The sequence below is a fragment of the Culex quinquefasciatus genome, chromosome 3, assembly GCF_015732765.1.
Source record: "Culex quinquefasciatus strain JHB chromosome 3, VPISU_Cqui_1.0_pri_paternal, whole genome shotgun sequence".
Lineage (NCBI taxonomy): Eukaryota > Metazoa > Arthropoda > Insecta > Diptera > Culicidae > Culex > Culex quinquefasciatus.
In genome coordinates, this window is record NC_051863.1 from 145,325,468 (window position 1) to 145,350,608 (window position 25,141).

At 36.5% G+C, this 25,141-nt stretch overlaps 3 protein-coding genes and 1 long non-coding RNA gene across 4 annotated transcripts; 1 reads left to right on the top strand and 3 right to left on the bottom strand.

Moving 5' to 3' along the window:
* Positions 1 to 692: 692 nt before the first annotated feature.
* Positions 693 to 1,849, bottom strand: LOC119770441. Its single transcript, XR_005278824.1, has 3 exons — positions 1,446 to 1,849; positions 1,092 to 1,378; positions 693 to 1,030 (listed from the first exon to the last, which is right to left on the bottom strand). It is a non-coding gene; the product is annotated as an uncharacterized LOC119770441 (long non-coding RNA).
* A 172-nt stretch (positions 1,850 to 2,021) lies between these two features.
* LOC6045810 (leucine-rich repeat transmembrane neuronal protein 3) lies at positions 2,022 to 3,487 on the top strand. The gene is made up of 2 exons (XM_038265363.1): positions 2,022 to 2,119; positions 2,174 to 3,487. Exons 1-2 carry the CDS (start codon positions 2,091 to 2,093, stop codon positions 3,450 to 3,452), a joined length of 1,308 nt encoding a protein of 435 aa, XP_038121291.1. The 5' UTR covers positions 2,022 to 2,090; the 3' UTR covers positions 3,453 to 3,487.
* A 12,985-nt stretch (positions 3,488 to 16,472) lies between these two features.
* LOC6045806 (leucine-rich repeat-containing protein 15) lies at positions 16,473 to 18,205 on the bottom strand. The gene is made up of 2 exons (XM_038265796.1): positions 18,071 to 18,205; positions 16,473 to 18,013 (listed from the first exon to the last, which is right to left on the bottom strand). The coding sequence occupies exons 1-2, from the start codon at positions 18,094 to 18,096 to the stop codon at positions 16,573 to 16,575; spliced, it is 1,467 nt and encodes a 488-aa protein (XP_038121724.1). The 5' UTR covers positions 18,097 to 18,205; the 3' UTR covers positions 16,473 to 16,572.
* Positions 18,206 to 23,268: 5,063 nt separating this feature from the next.
* Positions 23,269 to 24,552, bottom strand: LOC6045807. The gene has a single exon (XM_001863072.2). It carries the CDS (start codon positions 24,550 to 24,552, stop codon positions 23,269 to 23,271), a length of 1,284 nt encoding a protein of 427 aa, XP_001863107.2.
* Positions 24,553 to 25,141: the final 589 nt, after the last annotated feature.

The following is a 25,141-nucleotide window of genomic DNA, read 5'->3' on the forward strand; positions in this document are numbered from 1 at the left end:
ATGAAACAACATGTTAATTTGCTAACAAGTGAACTGCTATCACTTTGAAACATCAGATTAGAATGTATTTAAAACGTTTCTTTCACTTTTAGGTTTAATAATAATATTTTACTAAAAATTTGATCGTTTTTACGAAAACAAATTATTGCTTAGATGATAAATAGTAAATTTTCATAGTATCACTTTATTTTGTAGGAACTTTTTTTTAAACAATTGTTTATCAGTTTTTAAGAACTTTTTTGTATTTATTTCCCAATAAAATATGTTGTTGCAGAAATTCGTATTTTTTCCATACTAAAAATCCATATGGTACACTTGCCCCACCTGAACAAGATTTCTAAAAGCTCTCAACAAAAAAACCAAAAGTTAAATCATACTTTCTAATAGGTGCAAATCATTGGTTGGAACACTACTGATCTAGGAAAAATAGGATTTTGATAAAATGAGCCTTTAAACGAACCGTAAGCCTTATTTTGTACTTTCCAAATATTATAAGAAAACAAAGGTTTTTAAAAAACTTCATTAAATCTTATGCTCCGTGGCGTTTACGTCGTTTTGGCGGTTACGTGGTAGTAGAATTAGTTAATTGCACTGCTAGCAACAATTCCTCATACTGGAAATAATCAAAATTGTAAAAATTACGGCCGTACGAGCGATTGTTCCTCTTGCCCCATATGGTCGTCTTGCCCCACCTTCCCCTACAAAAGTTTTTAAATAAATATTTCTTTATTTCATGCTCATTAACACATTACACTATGGTTTTCATGAAACATGCACTAGAACTGACAATAACGTAACTACGTCACTTTTTCTGTTTCATTCAGAAGGACTGTTTTCGCCAAATTAATCCGTCCATGTTCCGTCCCGTCCTCCGAACCGTTCATCAGCTGGCGGCCTCAAACTGTTCGAAACTGGCACGGGGCACGAAACCGTTCTCCTTCTACTACAAGATCTGTGTGGCCAAGGCTCTTGTGTGTGGACAATCTGCACTCCGGATCTGGTCAGTTGCCGACAATCGAATCAAGCTATCCTAGAAAAAATTAAAACAATATTTAGTTAACAGTTCTGATTACCGCTTTAGTCCAGCTTACCTTACTGAAACAGTTCCGGCAGGGGCCAGGCCAGGAGAAGCTTGCTTTAAAAAATAAAGCTGGAATCGATTCCACAGCGAGGTATTCCGAAAAAGACTGGTGGAATCTGCCTCTGGTCACCGGAACGTCGCTCCGGAACTTCGTCAAAATCCCCTTCTATGGGACCAAGAACTTCGTTGTCTTTCCAAAATGAGAACGGGAATGGCCATAGCCATGGCCTGCAGGAACCTAGAGTTGCGGTCCTGGATTGGGTGGCAGAATAATCTTAACAATGGAAACTTAAACATCTGTAAAGAAATCAGTCAAAGAAAAGCCATGTTATTTTAAATTCAAGCGAAAAATTATTGAACTTACCTTTATGATGTACTTTTCAATGCTCTACCAATATTTGGCAATGGATTTTTTATTTTTCCGGACAAGTTTCGCGGAACTAAACCTTTTCGTTCAAACGCATCTTTCTTTGTGGATTCAAACATGGCCGCCTTCTCACTGCACAGTGCACGGTCAAGCGAAAAACGTAAATGCACTTAAAATTGAGTCTGATTTGCCGCAAAATTACGTCAAAAAGCACGCTCCAGTTATGTGCATCAAACAAAATGGAATTTTAAATCTTCGCAGATGTAATATTGAGTTTTATTTGTCGAACAAGAAATTTATCAGTTTGCGACTGAGAACACATAATTTTACGTTTCATTTTTGTTTCCATGCTTCTATTTTACATAAGTTTAGCAATTACGTCGGATGTAATTTTCATTATTTTTTAGTGTGTAATAGTAAACCCAGTTTTCAAATTTTACACACACCATTCATTTGCAGCGCATCCGTTGCTGAATCAAACAGCTTCCTAGTAGCAACATATCAATTCGCGGTACTTAATCAGCCAGAGTCGAGGTTATTTGTAAACAACAGCTGATAACTTCTATAAAATTGTTCTCAAGATGCTACACAAAACCAGTTCCTCGCCGAAAGTCTACAGTTGAGCGTCGTTCAAAAGAAAAGATGAAGCTTCGAGGATTATTTTGGATTTTGTAATAATTTTATTAAGCAAACAAGAACATTATGTTAACTCTTTAATATTTTAGGGTTACCTACCTAGTAGGAACTTCATCTGCTCGCGACTACCAGTGCTCCTTGCAGGAGAACCAACTGTGCATCTTCCGTTCCGTTCAACTAAGCTCAGCAGATCAGCTGAATCAGGTGACCTTTTCGAGTGCAGGAAGTTCCCCACGAAATGTCAAATTCGAGTCGTCGTCTATGGTGTCGATCCCAACAGCAGTTTTCAAAAAGCTGTCCAGCGTGGAAACATTCGACGGTGGCAACAGCGGCATCAAGAATCTCATGAGCAGCACCTTTATGGATGCTTCCAAGTTGAGAGAGCTGAACTTGACTAACAATAAGATTTCTCTACTGCGCAATGATCTGTTCGTGGGAGCTACCAAGCTCAACGTGCTGGATTTTTCCCAAAATAGTATCAGTGAAGTGCAGGAAAACGCCTTCAACGGTTTGAAGCAGCTGAAGGTCATGAAGCTGAACAACAACCAAATCGCAAACCTTTCTCCGAACGTGTTCAGTAAGAATACCGCATTAGAGGAGGTCGATCTTCACGGAAATTCGTTGTCCAAGCTTGACGACGCCCAGTTTGCGGCTTGTTCCGATCTGGTCGCCCTCAACGTATCCCACAATGCACTTCAAAAGTTTGATCTGAGACAGTTCCTGCGAGATTGGTCTGTCGATTCCATCGACGTGAGCTTCAACCGCCTCAAAGCGGTCAGCATTCCCAAGAACCTGCGCAAGTTGGTGGCATCGAACAACCAAATCCAGATGGTCGAATCTCTGGGCAAGGACCCTTCGCTCATCTTCCTGAGACTGTCCCACAACAAGCTAACCAGCGTAGATCAAGTCCCAAGTTTCAACAAACTAATCACCCTAGACCTATCCTACAACGCGATTGAAAGCTTCGACTTCAGCTCGGTTACCAAGTACCGAAACCTCATCCTGCTCAAGCTCGACGGAAATCGCATCTCCACCATCACAAACAGCCTGACCAGCGATTGGACCTACCTGAAGTACGTGCACCTCTCCCACAACCAGCTAACCCGGCTGGACATGGACGTTCTTAGAACGCTTCCGAGGATCATCACCCTAAACCTGAGCCACAACAAGCTGACGGAGTTTAGCGCTAAAAAGCTCAGCGACAAGTTCCCCGTGTTGGTGCGGCTAATGTTGGAGGGAAATGACTTCCGGTGTGACAAGATCGGGGAACTCGTGAAGGAGCTGAAGTATGCCCCAACGGAGTACAAGAGCACCGCCGAACAGTGCAAAGAGGGAGAACGGCTGCTGGGTGGGATCTGCTGTAAGTGAGGTGTGAACACTGTTGTTGTTGTTCACTGAATACACGGAGAAAAAAGAGTTCCCAAAATCGTGAACAAGCGTTCATGAAAATGGGAACCTCGAACAAAGTGTTCAAATTCCATGGTACGATTTTGAAAAACGTACCATGAAATTTGAACACTTTGTTCGCGGTTCCTATTTTCATGAACGCTTGTTCACGATTTTGGGAACTCTTTTTTCTCCGTGTAGGCCTACACAGAAAAAAAAAATCATGGTAATATTACATCTGGGAAGGGGTACATCTTTTATGTCAGAAAAAAGGTGTAATTTTACCTCTGGAAATGTGTAATTTTACTACTTTTCTGGTGTAATGTCACTTTTTCAGTCTAAATTGAGGTAAAATTACATCATAAAAGAGGTAATATTCAACCTTCCAAAATTGAAGCTTCCAAGTTTACATTATTTTTTTCTGTGTACAATTACTTGAAGGCAATAAATTGATTTTGGCAAAGCGATTGTTTCTTGTTTTTTATAATCAGAATTTGTTCAAGTAAATATCTGTGGTTCGTAGCTAAGCTCACGAGGAAAATTAAGAGATACTCTATACAAAAAATGTTTCTCATCAATCGGTTTCGATCGTGAGATTTTAAACAAACACCGTAAAACTTCCGTGCAATGTTGACACGCATCATATGAAAGGAATTGTCAATAACTGTACAATCTTGACACACCAGGCAATCAGACAGTCAAACAGTGCGAAACATTTTTTTATGAACACTTCATTATGGATTTTTCGACCTATTCAAATATAAGGCCGGCTTTCACTTTTTTTTCGTTTTTATATTGACGAGCTGTTTTCATATGAAAAACTTTACTTGATCCACCTTAAGGTGGTTTATTTTTTATAATTTTACCAGAGCAGCAATTTTCAATTCTTTTTTTACCAACTCTCCAAAATAAGGGAGAAAGGGAGGGGGCTGTAAAGGAATTTAAAAGTGCTGATATGCCAACATTAGGTGCACGATGGAATTGCATGCTGTCTCCCTAGACTTATTAAACAATGTCTTATGAGTTGTATATTTCAGTAAAAAGTTCGTGTAAATCTTTGTCGAGACAAAATGATGTATTCAGCAACATAATTAATACAGACTTTTTCCAGAAGAGACGCAGACACTGCTTTAGCAATGTGACAACCGGGCGATACGCATGCTGCGCGACTCTCGCGCGTAAGCAAAAAGTCTCGGCTTTTGAGGTTATGCAAGAATCACCCTTTTTTGTAGCTGCAAAAAAACTTTTTCATGACATAACTTTAAAAGTACATCACTAAACAGAATAAAATTCAATAACGTCTTAGGGGACCCCAAAACGAACAGAATAAGGCGGATCCGGCCAAAATCGGTTCAGCCAGTTCTGAGATAATCGTGTGGAAAAAAAATCATGTCTACACACATCCCCACAGACATTTGTTCAGAATTTGATTCTGAGTCGTTAGGTATACTTGAAGGTATATCTAAGAGGTGTATTTAAGAAGTTCATTTTTCGAGTGATTTTATAGCCTTGCCTCAGTGAGGTGAGGAAGGCAAAAAGAATCCTGTTGGATGACTCTTAGAAAAACTTATTTTAAAAACTAGAAAAATGGCACTCATTGCAGGGTTGATATTTATTCAGTCAGATATTAAGCTGAATTTTTGCATAGCAAATTTTATTTTTGCAAAATTTTCATCCTGTTGGTATCTGCCTGACGTATGGCGTCGCGGTGTTCATCAAGCTTTCGCAGCATGCTAAGGTGATGCTGGCTCAGCTGATTCGAGACATCAGACTGTTTGCCAATCACCAGTCAGCAACTCTTGCTGGAAAATTTGTTCTTGGAACCGATTCCGATGCCAGAAGAATTGGCTCCAGACCATGCCTGAGACATGAGGCGTTTGAACAAAAGTTCCAATTTCCCATAGTAATTCCTATGTAAACTTTAACCCTGATGCGCGCAGCCAGTTTACAACCAAATGAGCTGATATTTGGCATGAAAGTCCCTATGGGCATGCCCTACAAGGGGAACCATACTAAAACTTGATCCGAGAACTTTTTGAAAAACGTACCCACCCTAATGTATACATTGAGAATTGCTAGAAGTCAAATTTAATTCTGTTTGAATGTTGATTTAAGGTTTTGGGACCAAATCAAGACTTGGCAATATTTTATTACATTATTTCGATTTAATTCTTAGGGGACGTCCAATAGGCGTCATCCATAAAGTACGTCACGTTCTGTGGGAAGAGGGGGGTTTTAAGTAAGCGTGACATTGCGTGTTAAAAGCATAGGGAAATCGTGACAAAGGGGGGTGGAGTAAATTTTGGCTGATTTTAATGTGACGTTCTTAATGGATGACACCTTATCCACATCCACGTAGATACTTTTTTGAAAATTCTAAACCCACCCACCTCCCTTGTGGACAATTGTTCATGCAAAAAAATGTGTTTATGGAGCGTAAACAATCGCTAAGGGAGCGTTCTTTTATTACGTAACGCAAAAAAACGGATTTTTAGACCCCCTCCCCACTAGTAACAAAATTTCCATACAAATTTTAAAAATTTTGTATGGAGCGTAACACGGCCTCCAACCCCCCCTCCCCCCAACTTTGTTACGTAATAAAAGAACGCTCCCTAATACCCTCCCCCCCTTAAAGTATCCACGTGGACAATGCATTAAGGGATCCGCTCAGCTGTAAAAATAGCTGGCACAAAAATATAGCCAGCCTAGTAGCCAGCTTTGATCAAGCAATGTATACATACATCATTGGGAAGTAAAAGTAGTGATTTTTTATTGCTATTTTTTCGGCCAAATGATGTTTGTGGTTTAAAATCGTAGAGAATAGGAAAAAACAAGAAATTTTGTAGGGGCCACATTTTCATTGTACTTTTTAACAGTTTCTACAGAGCAGACCTTGAATTAGTCATTTTAAATTGAAAAAATGAACAAAAACAGAAAATCGTGTCTACAGCAAAATCACCTCGATGGCGTATACATCATATCGCCGTAAAACGGCAGTACAATACCCATAAAAAATGAAAATGATGTACTTTACCAAAAAAAGTCCATTTCAATTGAATTTAAATTTAAATTTCAATTAAAAATTCAATTTAAAATAAAAAATTGAAATAAATAAAAATTCTTTTCTGAGCACTCCTCATCAACATCTACAACTTTGCTGAATACACCAAATCGAAAATTCCTTCAACAAAAACTCAGGAGTTTTTTTTGAAAAGGTCCAATAAACCAAATTTTCAGTTTTTGCTTTTTGGGTGTTTTTTGATACCCCTGACTCAAGGCGGTTTCAAAAACACACCAAAAAAAAAAAAAAAAACTGGAAATTTGGTGGGACCTTTTCAAAAAAAACTCCAGAACTGATTTTTGAATATTCACGTTCTTTGACAGCTGCCAAAGTATTATGGAGCCTTTTAATGGCACAAAATCAGTATTTATAGATTTTGCGCTTTTAGAAAAGACCAAAATCTATAAATACCAAAAAAATCCATTTCCGAAATTGGAAATTTTTTCCCCAATTTGCTTTTCTTTTCGATGCTGCATCCAACTATGTTGTAAAGTATGATAGAAAAAACTATCGTTAGATGATTTCTTCACCAAAATATCAGGGAGTATAAAAGCTTATAAGTTCTCTTTCTTTCTCTAGTGATTTCTATCAAGAACATTTTTGTATCACTCCCCTACTTAACCAAACCAAATTTTAGAAACATTTTCTATCTTAACAAAAAAAAATAATATCATAAAAAAGTGGAAAATTGTTGAAAAATTACAGTTCTTCAAGAAATGTACCAGTGACCAGAACATGAAAACGGAGATCTTTATCTAAAATTTGTGTTAGTGCTTTTTGATTGAACATTTGTTTTTACATTAAAAATGAAGTCATTTAAAATAAAGTCATACATTAATTAAACAGATTTTTTTTTGTAACATTTACAAAGCACTACAGTAGTTGTTCGTTAACTGGGCTGAGAACGTAGCCCAGTCACCGAATGTTGTTCGTTAACTGGGCTGAACAAAAAATAACGAGGGGACCACCGATGCATAGTATTTTTCAGATGAAATATAAAAATAAAAGTTACTCAAATTTATTAACAAGGCTTACTTTTCATATTTCTTTAATTGTAACTTAAAATTAAACAAAAGTTTGAAAAAAGTTTTTTATTTATGGAATATGATTTTTGCATCCATCAACTCCTCGGTCATTTTGGTTTGTTTTGGTTTTTTGACGTTTGTCTGCTTTTTAACTGGGCTACAACCCTAGTATCGAGCGCCCAGTTAAAAAGCAGCCCAGTTAAACAACGCCCAGTTACCGAATACCTTCAAAATTTACAAAAAAATACTGTGTATGAATACTTAACGTTTACCGAACTCTTAAAGAATTTCTCTGCTGAGCAGTTCTCTGTGAAATCGGTATTTTTTCTTAAATTTTAATTTTTGTATTTTTTAATCCGACTGAAACTTTTTTGGTGCCTTCGAAGGTGCCAAAGAAGCAATTTTGCATCATCAGTTTGTCCATATAATTTTCCATACAAATTTGGCAGTTGGCCATACAAAAATGATGTATGAAAATTCAAAAATCTGTACCTTTTGAAGGAATTTTTTGATCGATTTGGTATCTTCGGCAAAGTTGTAGGTATGTTAAACTGTGAAACATTCGTGAAATTTTCCAATCTCTTCGAAAAAAATATTTGCAAATTTTTTAAACCAAGACCAACATTTTAAAAGGGCGTAATATTGAATGTTTGGCTTTTTTGAAATGTTAGTCTTGGTTTAAAAAAATTGAAAATAAATTTTTCAAAAAGATCGGTAAATTTCACGAATGTTTCATATTTTAACATTGAAAATCGGACCATTAGTTGCTGAGATATCGACATTAGAAAATGGTGTGTTGTTTGGGTGGGACTTAGAAAACATCAATTTTCCTGATTTTAAACCTTTGCATGGCAATATCTCAGCAACTAACGGTCGTATCAACAAAGTTCAAAAGTGCAAAATATAGAAAATTTTCTAAGCTATTCAAAAATATTTTTTTCAAAAGTGGGCAATCATGTGCACTAATTTAAAAAAATTAAAACTTCGACTATTTCAAAAAAGTCATCAAAAGTGGATTTAACTTTAAAAAGGTGCACTTTATCAAAATTTCACTAAAGTACTTTTTGATTGCAAATTTGATTTTACATCGAAAAATTAAATTGAAAAAGTTTGAGACCAATTTTTCGATTTTTTGAAAAAATCAGTATTAATTCAAAAATTCATAACTCGCTCAAAGATTTTTTGCACAACCTGGAAATTTCTTAAAGTTGGCAATTGTCCTCTAAAACATATGAAAAAATAAAAAAAGTGTTTTTTTGCAAATCATGTTTTAGTCACAAAAAGTTTAATAAAAAATCACCAAATTTTTTTTTACCGTGTATCATTTTTTCCAGTGTAGTCCATATCCATTCCTACAACTTTGCCCAAGACATCAAATCGATCAAAAAATTCCTTCAAAAGATACAGATTTTTGAATTTGCATACATCATTTTTGTATGCCAAATTTGTATGGAAAATTATATGGACAAACTAATGATGCAAAATGGCTTCTTTGGGCATACCGAAGGCACCAAAAAAGTTTCAGTTGGATTAAAAAATAAAAAAAAAATTGAATGGCCGAAATCTGAGAGAACTGCTCTGCTATTGTAATCTTTTCAAAATTATTGATGGTGGAACTGGCAAATTAAAGACGAATAAAATCGAATGTTTATCATGCGCATGTTTAACTTAGTATTAGTCAAGCACAGGCCCGTATCCAGGATTCTTCAATGGGGGGTGTTTTCCCGAATAGGGCGTTAGGGGTGTATGTGTGTGGTAGGAAGGGCGTATACAGTCAACATAGGCGTTTATTTCAGTGCCATATGTTAACGCAGTTGACAAACCTTCCTTGGGCGCTGATTTTTGATACAAAATGATGAATTGTGGTGGAATTGGTTATGGCTAGTAAAAAAATAATTTAAAGTTTTTGTCCCTTGGCTAAAATTCAAACATTTTTTGCCAAAACGTTGTAACAGTAATGTTAAAAAATAATCTAAACATCAATAAACTCATTATATATTTTAATTTCTGCGATCCCTTAATCCTTAAACTAAAATTCAAACATTTTTTGCCAAAACGTGATATTTGCTTTATATATTGTAACAGTAATGTTAAAAAATAATCTAAACATCTGTTAACGCACATAAGAGCGTCTGGTGCTTGGTTCGTGGCATAATCGGATCTGGACAGAACTGAAGCTCGCGGGTTAGCTAGTGCACAGTTATTTGTAATCAAAACTTTATTGCTCTTGGTTTCTGTCGGTTTATTGAACTGTACTGGACGGTAATTAGACGAGAAAACTGTATCTTTCTACATCTTGAGCTGTATTTCAGAACAGGACGGTTCTGTTCTGTCTGATCTGTTCTGTACTATGTCTCGCGGAGCAATTGCCACTTCTAGAGGAGATTCTTGTGACCAAAGCTGGTAGTTCTAGCGGGAAATTCTATAACAATGCCAAGAACTCATTTGAAGATGCTTAGAATTATTCTGTAGTACTAGATCTAACTGAATTGATACAAATCTACAATCTGAACCTTTTGCATGCGCTTACTCATAAACTCATTAAATATTTTAATTTCTGCGATCCCTAAATCCTATTTTGTAAATTTCCGTGCGTGCTCTATATGATTGAAATTATAAAACTTAACGATATTAAATCCTAAATAATTTACAATCTATTATACATGATTCCAAAAGATAATATTTTTTCATCAATAATTTGTTTTGCCCCCATTTTTTCAGGGAGGGATGCACAAAAAAATAAATACAAATGACTCTATTCAGCTGCAGTACACAGACAAAATTCAATTCCCTTAATCGTGAATTGTGTTCAAGAATGTTAGAACCGCGGAGGAATTTATTCATGAGTTTGGTGCATTTACACTACTAACATGAATATATTTCTTCGTGGTTCTCACATTCATGAACAATTTTCACGATTTCGGGAATTGATTTTTTTTCTGTGTTCACAGATTGAACCCCCGAAACAAAATTAATTTTTAGAGGAAATCAACACAATTTGGTTATTACCGTTTTATGGATTTTTTTTTATTTTTCAAAAACGTCATAAGGTTATTGTTCGTATTTTAAGGAACAAGTTTGCCGAAGACAACATCGAGTTACATTTACATCGAGTTCGAGAAAAATTTTGACGATTTTGAAAAAAAATCCAAATTTACGAATTCATAAACATAGAGTTACCGGATATGCTTACAAGATTTGTATCAGTGTTATTTATAACATTTTTCTCGCAATTTTTTTTAATAATATTAAATTTTGGAAACTTATGATTGCAAAACGACTGGACAGGTGTATTGAACATGTTAAAACTGTGGCCTGTAATTTCATTTTTTTTAACTTTTTTATTTTTTTGCTCCCCTTGACTTTTGTCAGAGTCGAGGGACATAAACTTCAAAAAACAACGGCCTAAGTTAAAATAAAAATCGCAGGTGATATTTGGCACCATGAAAAGAGGTTTATTCTCAAAACTTTTCGAGGTTTATTGAAATATTTCGTCGAGGAGTTTAATGCATCTTTTTATTTTGAAGATTGTTTTAATTATAAATGATAATTCTTCAGAAAAGTCGCTAAAAGTCGATGGATTTATTTACATGTCAATCCAAAAAACATCTAAATCATTTGAAATTAAATCACATGTAAGTTGAAAAAAATGCTTGAAAAAGTTTTCAATTGCTTAAAATGCTCAATGCACCAATCGAAGATCTGTTGACATCATTCAATTCAGCGTCCAACGAAGCTGTCGGCCACCATTGCTAGTACCAACCACTAGTGTCTTCCTTTTAACTACAAGAACTTCGCCGCCCTGGGCTCCTAAGTGTTTGAGTACGGCACGGAGCGACGGCGCCGGATTCCCATATTTACACTTAGAATTTTAGAGCGCCCGCCGCGGATTCGAACCTGCAACCTCTGGATTGTGAGTCCAGTGCGCGGTCCGATTGATCCACATGGGCGGGACGCAATTCAGCGTCCAACTTCTTTTAATAATAACAGTCGAGTTTTGCTCTATTAATTTTTGTTTCAAAGACATGCTCAATAAAAAAAGAGGTTTTTTTGGAAAATTGACGAAAATCGCAAAACTTTGGGGCGGTGCCGTGTTTTAATAGATCAATAGCCCCACTAAATTTGAGCATAATTTGAAAAATTCGATTTCGAATTTATTGGTTTTCGTTTACAGTTGAGGCTAAATGCCCCTAATTTTGAACACCAATAGAACGTTCTCAAACCTAATTTACCAGCATTTTAGCTTTTTTTTTAAATAAATTGATTGATTCGTCCGTACAGGTTTCCATAGAAACTTCGAAGCTGCCCATACAAAGGCTTAGGGGCATTTTACGCGGCACACCACTCGAAATCGATTTTGCTGAATTTGAATTGAGAATTGAAATTTTCTCTTGGCGTTAACTATCTAAGTTTTTTTTCAATAATTTTTGATAAGGGTGTTTCTAGTTAGAGTTTAGTTATTCTCTGGGCGTCAACGATAATAGTTTTTTCAAAATTATTCTATGAGGGTTTGTTTATTAAGAGTTGATTTTTGATTTGGGCGTCAGCGTTCAAAGTTTTTTATGAAGGCGTATTTAGTAAGAGCTGAGTTTTATCTTGGCGTCAGCGATCAAAGTTTTTTTTTAAATATTTTTATGAGGGCGTATTTAGTGAGAGTTGACTTATTTTCTTGGCTTCAACGATCAATGTCGTTTTTTTTTAATATTTTTATGAGGGCGTATTTAGTGAGAGCTGAGTTTTTTTTATTGGCTTCAATGATCAAAGTTTCTTTTAAATATTTTTATGAGGGCGTATTTAGAAAGAGCTGAATTTTTTTTCTTGGCGTCAGCGGTCAAAGTTTTTTTTAATATTTTTATGAGGGCGTATTTAGTAAGAGCTGAATTTTTTTTCTTGGCGTCAACGATCAATGTCGTTTTTTAAATATTTTTATGAGGGCGTATTTAGTGAGAGCTGAGTTTTTTTTATTGGCTTCAACGATCAAAGTTTCTTTTAAATATTTTTATGAGGGCGTATTTAGAAAGAGCTGATTTTTTTTCTTGGCGTCAGCGATCAAAGTTTTTTTTTAATATTTTTATGAGGGCGTATCTAGTGATAGTGATGTTTTTCTTTAAGTGTTAGTTATGTAGAAGGCTTCATCCATCTACATCACTTTTTTTTTAATGTCTATAATTTTCCATGAGGGCGTATCTAGAGTCTAGATGTGGATGATCAAAAAAAATGGCGGCCCTTCGGGCCGTGTTTTTTTTGGGAAGTTAGGGGTGTAAGCCATTTTTTCCATGGGGGGTGTTGAACACCCATAACACCCCCCTTAGATACGGCCCAGGTCAAGCATCAGTTTATACGTTTTTTTGCAATTCCATCGTAAAACTACTTACTTTTCCTGTCATTCTTGAACGACGAAATAGCCTACTTTTCTGTACCAAAAATAACAGAATCGAATAGCAACACTTTTCAAAATAAATGCTTAAAAGTTCTACTTTTCAGCACTGAAATGAGTGCTGTAAAATTGAACTTTTCAGCACTTATTTTGAAAAGTAACACTTTTCAATTTTATATTTATTTATGCGATTTACTGACAAAATACATGGAAATTTGACATAAAATTTCACTTAATGTGTGTTTTTTGGAATTGCAAAAAATGTTGTATGGAACTCGTTGCAAAACTTGATTTTTTCAGCACTCTTCGTATTTATCCAACTCGGTGAACCTTGTTGGATAAATGTTCGACTCGTGGTGAAAAAATCCTCTTTTTACAACTTGTCGCATAAACTACTATTAGTAGACTGTAAAAAAATGTGTTAATTTGGCTGGTGTTAAATTTTAAAATTTTATATGACCCTTTTTACGATGTTACATTACCATAATTATAGTGGAAAATCGAAATTGACCGATTCTTAGCGAAGCTACACCAAAATGTCACATTTTTCAATTTTCAATATGATTTTTAATATGAAAAAAATCATTTTTATTATGATGCAATAATTGAAATGTGCTTTAAATGCGTTTTCTATCCTTAAAAGCCAAGAACATTGACCAAAAGTGGTCTGCAAGCCATTGTACGGGAGAGGAGTTTTTTCATAAATCTGCTCCTTTCGTTGTCCCGTCACGAAATTAAATGGCTGGCAAAAACTCAAATTTCATCCAATTCTTTCAGTTCAAGGAGCAAAAGATTTGTTTTTTAATTTGTGATAATGTGTAGAAGAGCAAAAGTTTTTAAAAATCAAACTGGCAAAACTGTAGCGATTTTTGTGGTGTGCCTTTTAAAAGTCCAGTTTTACGATGTTGTCCCGTCACGCTACATTTTTATTTCAGGAGAAGCACAGGTACTTTATGGTTCATTCTGCATGATATTTCTTTGTAGGAAAATCAATTATCTTTCCAAATATGTAATAACATTGGGGGGTTTCTTCTTTTATTTTGCCACTACAGCCAAAACGCTGAAAAAAACTTGGAATTTTTTTGAAAAGGAGCCGAAGAATCGGTCAATTACACATTTTAAGAGTTTATAATAGACCAACATGTGTATTTTGATAGTATGTTGCGATAAAATAACATCTATTAATGAGTATCTAGGAATCCCACAATAGTTTAGAAAAGATGTTTCCATTCCCAGATAGATTTTTTTCTAAGAAAATGTTCAATATTTCACATTTTAGTCTATTTTTAACGCTTATACACAGTAAAAAATTATGGTAATATAACATATGGGGTACATCTTGTTTGTCAGAAAAAAAAGTGTAATTTTACCTCTGAAAATGTGTAATTATACCACCTTTCTGGTGTAATATCACTTTTTCACTATTAATTTATGTAAAATTACATCATAAAAGAGACAATATTCAACATTCCAAAATTACACCTTCCAGATTTACACATTTTGTTTTGTTCATGCTTATAAAAAAGCAAAGCATTTTTTGGACCAACTTTTGGTGAGTCACCCAAAAGTTGGTCCAAAAACCTCTTTCACGCCAATGAACTGACGTTTTACTGCCCCATCCGATAGAAGGCCAGGAGGATAAGGCGGAAACCGAACCCGCTTCCTATAGCAACTTAGGGATCGGCAGCCGAAGCCGCTAACCACCGCGCCCCGAGGCCTACCTTGTTTATGCTTATGCTTATGTGTAATTTCAGTTTTCCACTATAATTAAGATATAAGAGGTAATATTAAACCATATTTGTTGGGGCAAATATATCTTTTAAATTCCGTGTTTTTTTTTTCAATTCAATTTCAATGGTCAAAGTCCAGCTGGTTGCGTTTTTCTCCGGTACCAAGACACGTTCCGCCCACCCACTTTCCTGGGCCACACCCCTTCGACCGTCTAGCGCAGTAAATTATTTTCTCCACGCGGGGTTAACATTAGGGGAGAGTGGGGAGACTTGATCCCCTTTTTTTGTATCGCACATAACTCTGTCAATTTCTCACAAAACTATGATCTTTTTGCATGAATTGAAAGCTTAAACATTCATCTATGTTTGGCTAATACGGGTTTTTCATAAGATGAACTCTTCGAATCATGCCAAGCGTTTTAGAAAAATATTTTAAACCGGCATTTCAAAAATGTTAGGGGTAACTTGATCCCCCTTTCAACATTTTGAAGAAATCTTAAGCAAAATGTTTCTTATTCATCCAAACTTTTAATTTTCTATAAGTTACAGCAATTTCACATTAAACCTGTACGTTTGTGTTCAAAATATAACAAGTTTAGCATGCAAAATATTTAAAAACATAAAATTTCCTTTTTTTTAGACCAAAATTGAGCATGTTTACAAAAGCTGGAAATTTTTGTTTACAAAACTTTTTAAAAAAGGTTCAAACTGCAGTAAGTTATGTACAACTATACTAAAGGAAACTATGTACGAAAACCCAGCCCAATTATTTAATCTTGAGGCTGATTCCAGTGACTGTAAAAATGCAGGGGTCAAGTCTCCCTAAACGCACTTTTTTAAACAATTGATTGTAAAAATAGTATGGCGATAAATTTAACTTCAAATGCGTAAGGGTTTTGGAGTTGATATATTAATCAAACAATTCATGTATAAAAAATATTTTTTGGAATAATTTTTCAGTGTTTTCTATACTTATCAAAACAAAGAAAAAAGATCTCTTGGGAGTTTTTTGCAGCACTTCTTAGAAAAATGTGTGTAACTCAATCTAAACATTTTTAAATTTTTTTCTTTGTTTTCTACAATGAGTTTAAGTCAATTTCGCACAACTTTCTAGAACAAAGCTAATTGTTTTACCCACATGCTGACGAGATACAGGCTTGGGATCAAGTCTCCCCGGGGATCAAGTCTCCCCACTCTCCCCTATCCTTTTGTTTTCCATCATTAGCCCATGATGATGCTTGACGTGCGTACGTGACTGTGATCCCTGAGCCGAGATGAGTGATACAACATTGCCGGCATAATTTACGGCCCTGGCCGGAGGACCTCCACCAGCCGGACCTTTTCGTCGTAGAATTATATGTTTTTCTTTTTTTTTTGTTGTTCCGACGATCTCCGCCTAGTTGGGATGCTGCCGTAGTGGTCCAGCGAAAGTGCTACTCTGGTGGACCTTTCGCTGATGATTATGATGATGACGGTAATGACGATGACGGTTCCATAAATAATGGGGTTGACCGGTGTTGTGATGTGATGCTTTGAAAAATTAATAATTAAGATATCTTATCGCAGATGAAAAACTACCCTCGAGCTGATAGAGTGCAGAAAAAGGGTCCCGGCTCTCTCACCTGGAAATAGAAAATCGGTCGCGTTGGGAATTATTTATCGGGATCTAATGGAATTAATATCGCCGTGTGAGGTGTGCGACTTGATTTATGGTGATTTGATGCAGCGGTACCTGATGGTATGTGATACATTTATTAAGGTGATTCTGGTTACAGTACTTTTTCGATTTTGTTAAAAAACATGGGACGGTAAAGGTAAAATTTCATATTTTTCTTTGCCATCAATTGTGTAAAAATTTACTGTTTCTTCTTCGCGTGCCACCCCCCGGAGTCCCTCCTCCCCCGCCTAGTCAATCCGCCGTCGGCAGGAACTGTGTTTCAACCTCCGTCCGCAGCTCGGCATTCTCCATGATCAGCTGCTTGATCATCTTGCGGGACTTGTAAATCTCCTTGGTAAGCCGCACGATCTTTTCGCGCAAGTGATGTTCGGTCGAGGTACAGCAGATGAACTTGTGCTGCTCGGGCTTGGTGCAGTTCCGGTTTCCGGTGGACCACTTGACGTACGCCCGCTCCAGCGTCGTCACAATGTTCATCAGGTTGATGCAGTCCCAGTCGTTGTTGTCGGTCGAGACCAGCGCCAGGTAGGGGAAGTTTTGCTCGACGTCCTCGATGCGCATATCGATCAGTTCGTTGCCGTGGAGGTAGATGTTCTCGAGGGCTGGAAAGGTGTCGAACACGGCCAGATCGATGAACAGGAACTTGTTCTGGGCGAGGTTTAGCGTTCGAAGGGATTTGGCCGGGGCAGGGATGCCGTTGTCGATGATCCAGAGGTGATTGTTGTTCAGCTTGATCACTTTGAGGTTCTTCATGAAGGCGAATATCACGAAGTCGAGTGTGATGAGCTCGTTGTACGAAACGTCTAGTTCGATCAGGTTACGAAACTTGAAGATATTGTTGATGTTGGCGATGTTGTTGCGGGACAGGTTGAGATGAGTAAGCTGGAAAAAGTCTCCCTGATCCATCAGGATTCTACTAACTTGGTTCTCTTGAGCGTTAAGCGTGCGTAGGTATTTCGTAACAAACACTTCGTCCAAGTAGTTCTTGCCAATGTCCAGAATTTCCAGCTTGTTCAGCCCCACCAGCTGGGTCATGTTGAACGTGTTGATCATATTGGTGGAAAGGTTCAACTCACGTAGCATCGAGCACAGAATGAACTGATCGTCGGTAATTTCCTTGATCTTATTGTTCTGCAACTCCAAAATTTGCAACTCTTCCAAACCCGAAAACAAACTTTCCGGCAACTTTTCGATCATGTTATCATCCATGTAGAGTTGCCTCAATCGCCCAAGTCCGTCAAAGGCGTGTTCCTCCAAGTACTTGATCGTGTTGTTGTACAACGACAATATCTCCAACTGCAGTGCTCCATTGAACACAAAGTTGTTCAACTTGGAAATCTTGTTATTATACAAATGCAACTCCTGCAGTCGCTGAGCATTGGCAAACGTCCCACCGAGCAACTTCTGGATATTGCACGCATCACTCGAGAGGTACTGGATCGCTGGAAACGTCTCAAAAACCTTCTTCGGCAACACCACCATCGAACAGTCCCGGAACGCTATGCTGGTATCGTTAAAGTTCTGCTCGCCGAAGAATATACTATCCGCTTCGGACTCGCTGCGGATGATCACGTCCCGAAACAGACAGTCATAATAATTTGCCGTCAACGTGCAGTTGGATTTGATCTCCCGCCGGCAGTCGACGATCTGCACCAGGACGCACAGTCCTATTAGCCTGAAAGTTTGAAATTTTTAAAACTACCATGATACAATTCCAAGGGAATCTACTCACGAAAGGTACCAGAATGATGCCGCCATTTGCCGTCGCCGCCTGGAAGCGTTGCAGTTGTCTGTCGCGGCTCGTAGCACAACGTCAAGCCTTCGGAGATTACGCACATGGCGGCGCTAAAGAGCGTTATCAGCTGTAGACTATAGCGAAAGAACATGTGTTCAGTTTGCTGGTGATCACAAAGTAGCGCGGATTATCAAGTGGGGGAAGAAATTGAGATGCTTCAGAGTGACTGAGAATTAAACAGTGATTGGCTGAAAGGGATTTCTTTCTAGGTGAATTAAACTACAATGGTCAGAATTTACATTTTATTATTATTATATTACAAATAAATAACAGTGAATAAATTACTAACTTATGAAAGCTACATAAAATGCAAATGTTGTATAAATGGTCAATAAATATTTGAACTGTTTGTAGACTTATCATCGTACTTAAAAATAAACTAAAATGAATTGATTTTCGGCTCCAAGACATTACGATTCAGCTATTTCGACAATTGTTTACTGGCTCTGAAAATAAAGAATAAAAGCGAAAATTAAAAACAATGAGGTGCCCTAATATTGCAAAATCAGAGATCAAAGAGGTTGTCTATTTTGCATATTGAATGAATAATAGGGTGCCCAGAAAAATTACCCTCTGCGCCACACGCGGAAAACGGTTTTTTGGGTTTTTTTTTAGGTTCAGATTAACCCATTGATACCCTTGCCTGAAGTTGGTGCAAAAAATGTTTTAATACAGAAATGACATCTTAAATCGCTGATAACTTTACAGGGTCGAAATTTACAGCAAGTTGTAACGTAATAAATTTGCATTGAGAATCTCACTGTCGGGTATATTTGGATGGAAATAGCGCTCCCTGCAGGCCAAATATTAAGAAATTTGTATTTTTCATATTTTTTTCGGTTTTTCCCCTTACAAACTTCACCCCCGAGTATCAATGGGTAAATTTTGACCGATTTGCTCATATTTGGCCTAGAGTCCTAAAATAGCTCAAGGAACAATTCGTCTCTTTGTATTTATGCATTCTGCTGAAACGCTCAACCAAACCACAGCTTGTGGAGCGAGGTTTTGAAGAAAAGATCCATATTCTGGAAACCCTAATGAATATTGCGTGCCAAAAATTTTTTTTTTGAATTTCAAGCAAAGGTTTGCAAAAACTTATAACTATTCTAATAGTTGTTCTGCAAAAAAATGTTTTTGATGGGAGACACAAACTTCAAATAAATTTTGTATTAGTCTGATTTCAATCAAAATAAATAAAGATTGACTTAATTTACTTAGTTCAAAATAAAAAAAAATATTAGCAAAGACTCAACCTTGATTTTTTTTTCAAATATAGCTCTTGATTAGTATTCGGAAAGATACTAAAATGCAGATTCAGTAGCTTTGTTTTTCTTAAATTCATTAGGTTTAAACCTAAGGAAATTTAGTTTATTGTATTAAGTTTTGGAGCTGGTTGATACAATATCGTTTTGCTTACTTCCTCTTATAAAAATATTCTCAAAAATTAGGAAAACAGTTATTATTCCACGGAACAACTTGTGTCAAACGATTATAAACTGTTCGGAAATTGCTTTTAACTGTTTTTTGAGACTTTTCGAAAACTGTGCGATTTTAAACACACACAAAAATCATTTTTAGGATCGTAAACAAAATTAATTATTTTTTATAAACATTTGATCCCACTAAATCAATTTTGCGGACAGACAAAAAGTGACAATTTTTGAGATACAGGATTTGACGAACGTTTAGTTTTTCGCCAAGCAAAGATTTTTTTTTTCAAATTGTGATTTTTGGAAAATATAAGTGTTTTTTCTGAAAATTTTAACCTAAAAATGAAAGGCTCAAAATACGGAGCAATTACCAAAAATCTACAAATGATTTCAATACTTTTGAAAAATCACTAGTTTCGATAATTTTTTGTGATAAAATGTAAAATAATAAAAGAGCTTTTAAGTGTACTTTTTTTGTCGTGAAGTGTTAATCATAACCTTCAATCTAGCTCAAGGCACAAAATCGATCTCAAAATCCCTTTTCAAGATTCAGATATTTGCATATCACTTTTCTTTTGACACCTCATAGTTAGCTCATAATTGAATTTGATTTTGTTTTTACAATTTAAAACATTACTTACAAAAAAAAGTAATTAATTGAGGGAAAATAAATCCTTATTCTGTGGCAAAACACAAATAAAACCAAAACGATGACATTTTTTGTGCTCTCTTCAACTTATTTTGCTGGGATCCCATGTAGATAGTACATGTTGAGTTATTTGTTTAAGATTTACGACATGGAATTGCAATGCACTCGAGGGGAATCATAATCTTAGCTAGGGGAACTTTACCCTTTTTCAACCTATTTCTATTATCATGAATTAAAGCTTTCATAAAGTGTTTTTGACTGTTCCAAAGAAATAAATAGCTCAAAAAAAATGTGTGCAAGCAACTCTCCATTGTTGTTACATCTGAAAATATTGATTTAATAGCGGAAAACGGCAAAAGTGATGAGAATTTTTTGAACGGCTTAGAGTGATTAAAATGGGAATATTTCCTCTATATGATTTTTTCAAAAATATGTAAAATTTTTGTATGGAGAATTGAAATTGCAAGCAATTTTGGTATTTTTTGCAAGTGCGAAGAACCGCCCTTATTCTCGATACTTAGTTTGAATATTAACCATTCGGCCCTGTCTAAATATGTTTGAAAATTTTGTTGGTCTCTATTATTTATATTAAAAATCAAGATTTTTCTTACCGGTTTCCATGTTTATTTGGTATCCTGATTTCTATTATGATTTTTAAACTATTGCATTGCTTGATTTATAGTTTTTTCATTTTAAATTTAATTTGTTAAGGCCATTTTAAATTTTTTAATGACAAATTTTTGTCAACCCTCCTTTCTAAACTTCCCAGATTCCCAGGATCCAAACAATAATTATTGCCTAAAATTCAAATTTTCATTAAAAAATCAACTTGCACATTTGATTGTGAATAACCTTAAAATACATTGTTCAATTTTTATTTTTGAGCAATTCTCTACGAAACCGGTCATTTTTCTTCAATTTTAAATTTTGTTTTTTTTTTAATCCGGCTGAAACTTTTTTGGTGCCTTCGGTGTGCCATTTTGCATCATTAGTTTGTCCATTTAATTTTCCATACAAATTTGGCAGCTGTCCATACAATAATGGAATTTCGTAGGAATTTTTGATCGATTTAGTGTCTTTGGCAAAGTAGTAGGTTGGTGATTTTTTATTTAACTTTTGTCAGTAAAACTTAAAAAAAAATGCAGAAAAATATTATTTTTAATTATTTTCATTTTTTGATATGTTTTAGAGGACATCAAATGCCAACTTTTCAGAAATTTGCAGGTTGTGCAAATAATCTTTGACCGAGTTATTGAGTTAATTTTCAATTTAATTTTTCGACGTGAAATCAAATTAGCAATCAAAAAGTACTAAAGTGAAATTTTGATAAAGTGCACCGTTTTCAAGTTAAATTCATTCCAAAGTCACCTATTTTTAAAAATAGTCGAAGTTTTTCTTTTTTTAAAAGTAGTGCACATGTTTGCCCACTTTAATTTTTTTTTAAAGCTGAGAAAATTCTCTATATTTTGTTTTTTGAACTTTGTTGATACAACCCTAAGTTGCCATGCAAAGGTTTAAAAACAGGAAAATTGATGTTTTCTAAGTCTCACCCAAACACCCACCATTTTCTGATGTCGATATCTCAGCAACTAATGGTCCGATTTACAATTTTAAAATATGATGCATTCGTGAAATTTTCCGATCTCTCCGAGAAAATATTTAATAAAAATTTATACCAAGACTTATTTTTTAAAACGGCGTTATATTGAATGTTTGGCCCTTCTGAAATGTATGTTTTGATTTAACAAATTTTAAAATATTTTTTTCGAAGAGATCGGAGAATTTCACGAATGTTTCATATTTTAACATTGTAAATCAGACCATTAGTTGCTGAGAGATTGACATTAGAAAATGGTGAGGGAGACTTAGAAAACATCAATTTTCCTGTTTTTAAACGTTTGCATGGCAATATCTCAGCAACGAAGGGTCATATCAACAAAGTTTAAAAAAGCAAAATATAGAGAATTTTCTCAGCTTTGTGCACATGTGCAGTAATTTAAAAAAATGAAAAACTGGGACTATTTTCAAAAAAGTCACTTAGGAATGGATTTAACTTGAAAACGGTGCACTCTATCAAAATTTCACTACTGTACTTTTTGATTGCAAATCTGATTTTACATCGAAAAATGAAATCGAAAAATTTGTGCCACCAATATTTCGTTTATTTTTTTTGAAAAATCAGTACTGATTAAAAAATTCATAACTCGGTCAAAGATTTTTTGCCCATTCTGGAAATTTCTGAAAAGTTGACATTTGATGTCCTCTAAAACATATCAAAAAATGAAAAAAAATAAAAATAGTGTTTTTTTTTTGCAAATCAAGTTTTAGTGACAAAAAGTTTAATAAAAAATCACCATTTTTTTTACCGTTTAACATTTTTATTCCAGATACTGATTTTTGAATTTTCATGCATCGTTATATGAAATTATATGAACAAACTAATGATGCAAAATGGCTTCTTTGGGCATACCGAAGGCATCCAAAAAGTTTCAGTCGGTTTAAAAAATACAAAAAAACCGAATGACCGAAATCTGAGAGAACTGCTCTTTTGTATTTTAATCAAAAAATTTATTTGTACACTTTTGCAAATCTGAAAAAAAGTTTACACTTTCGCAAATTTTGAAAAAAAAAAAATATTTTTTTTTTATATTACATAATTATAAAGCATTTTTTGAAAGTTGGGCATGAAATTAGACATTTATTGACCTGAGCCAAAGGACAAAAACTTTTTACATGAAATGTCCTAGTCTTAGTTTCCTTGAAAAATTCACTTCACTTCATCGCACACATCAATTATTACATAACTTTTTTTTTGCCGATTTGGATAATTTGGTAACATACTTACTATTTATCGAACAGTGATTTAATCTTTTTTCCCTGGTAAATGCTTTCAATTACTCATCAAATGATTTTTTCATTTTAATGACCACAAACAAGGTTGCTTTCATTTCACTTCATTAGATGCATCTTCATTTGCTATTTTAGCACTCATCGAAACCCCTTCAACACAGCAAAGTGCATCACCACCACTCGCAACTTTCACAATCCATCACACTTCACTCCACCCTGTTTTGCTCGGACGAGACATCTTCGGCGCTCGACTTTTCCGTCGTAACTTCGATGGCCTCCGCTTCGACAACTTTGTGACGTTCCTCGCTCTCGTAGTACGCGTAATCCTCGGCTTCGGCTGATTCTAGCGAGTCCGGATCTTCCACGGGATCCGCCACCGGTCTCGCTGCGATCGCCGTTTGTCGCATCTCCTCCATCTTGGCGGTGTAGTTGAGGATGAGGCTGTTGAGTTGGACGCGCATTCCCTCTACGGTGTCTAGCAGGGCGAGGTTGTCCCGTTCGAGGGTTTTGACGGATTCTTCCAGCTTGGATTCGGACCGGATTTTCATCTCGATGAGGTACCGGTTGTCGACGAGGTCGGTCGTGTCGGAGCAGCACACTTTGTGGATGTTGCGGGATTTGCACTCGCCCTGGCGGATGATGATGCCGTTGTCGAGCATGTATTTGCTGATGATGGCCAGGTGCTGGCAGCCCCAGTAGTTGTCGTCAATCACGATGCTGCGGATTTCCGGGAGGATCGCCCGGATGGGTTCCATCTCCATAAAGTACATTTTGTTGCCGCTGAGCCAGAGGTTCTCAAGTTTGGGGAACGAGTGGAACTGATGCATGTCGATGTAGGTGAGCTGGTTGTTGGACAGATCGAGTCGCTTCAGTTCGGTCAGGTCCAGCCGGAGTGTGTTGATGATCTTGGTCATGCCGGTGTTTTCCAGGTCGAGTTTCCACAGTTTGGTCATTCGGGAGAACATTGCAAAGTCTGTGTTTCCCAGTTTTGGGTTGTTCTCGAGAACCAACACCTGCAGATTTGGTAGATTGGTAAGGTTCGCGATGTCCTTAATCATGTTGGACTCCAGGTACAGCTCCTTCAAGTTGTTGGATCCATTTCCGTCAATAGAAACGGAAGTGATCTGGTTGCTTCCGGCGTACATCTTCTCAACGAGTCGGGTAACCCGAAGCGTTTCAATGTTACACCGCCTCACGTACAACTCCCTGATGTCGTCAAAGTTTCGATACAGAGACGGCGGCACGATCGGGAACCGCGAGTTCGTAAACGCAATCTTCTGGTAGTCCAAGCTGCTGGCCATAAAGTCCCCGTACCGCACGTCCGTTGACATAAACACGTTCTGGAACACACAGAAATCGTCCTGCCGCTTCTTGTACATCGCATCGTAAAGATCAAACTTTTCGTAGTTGCAAATTACGACATCACTAGCGACCTGCCCAACGGCTGCGATCGCGACCACAAACAACGCGAAGATCACCGTCGACTTCATCGTTCTCTTCACCGTGCCGGTACGAACTAGACTGGGACCCGTGGAGCGCCGCGACTTTGGCCAAGGTCTGGATCGATTTGCTGCGAGTGTGAGCTGCTACCTTGCTCACTTTTACTTTTATTAGGCACGTGTGGGCTCTCCGCCAGCTCAAGATCGCGGGCGCGAGAGACGTCATAATTGGTGGCATAATGGTCGGATGAATGCACGACGGACGGTGGCCCGGCGTCGATTGATGGGCATTGTTTTGTTAAGTGGGCTTCATCCAGGTTTGGAAGATTCAACCTCCCCCACCGATTCGGCGCGATGTTTGGGGGTTTCCTAAACGGTTTATTGACGAAAAGCTCTGGTGGGAGATATTGTTGTTCGCCGGTTAGAGAGGTTAACCGGCGTGTGGTTTTGGGAAACAAATCTCTTGAAAAATATTTTCTCAAGCAGATTCTAAGACATAATTGTGGTTTTAACAAGTTATTTTTCAATAGGTTGAAAAAAAATTCATTAGCTATTTTATTAAAATTGGCTCACCTGTTGTCATTGGCAAACATGACCGGCTCTGAACTCTACTTACTTGATTTCAATGGTCTGTATAATT

Excerpts from the sequence above, each read along its gene's own strand:
- LOC6045810 (XM_038265363.1), top strand. The coding sequence starts at position 2,091 with ATGAAGCTTCGAGGATTATTTTGGATTTT. Across the intron at positions 2,120-2,173 it reads CGAGGATTATTTTGGATTTT|GGTTACCTACCTAGTAGGAA; the intron begins GTAATAATTTTA and ends TTAATATTTTAG.
- LOC6045807 (XM_001863072.2), bottom strand. The coding sequence starts at position 24,552 with ATGAAGTCGACGGTGATCTTCGCGTTGTTTGTGGTCGCGATCGCAGCC.
- LOC6045806 (XM_038265796.1), bottom strand. The coding sequence starts at position 18,096 with ATGGCGGCATCATTCTGGTACCTTTC. Across the intron at positions 18,014-18,070 it reads GCATCATTCTGGTACCTTTC|GCTAATAGGACTGTGCGTCC; the intron begins GTGAGTAGATTC and ends TCAAACTTTCAG.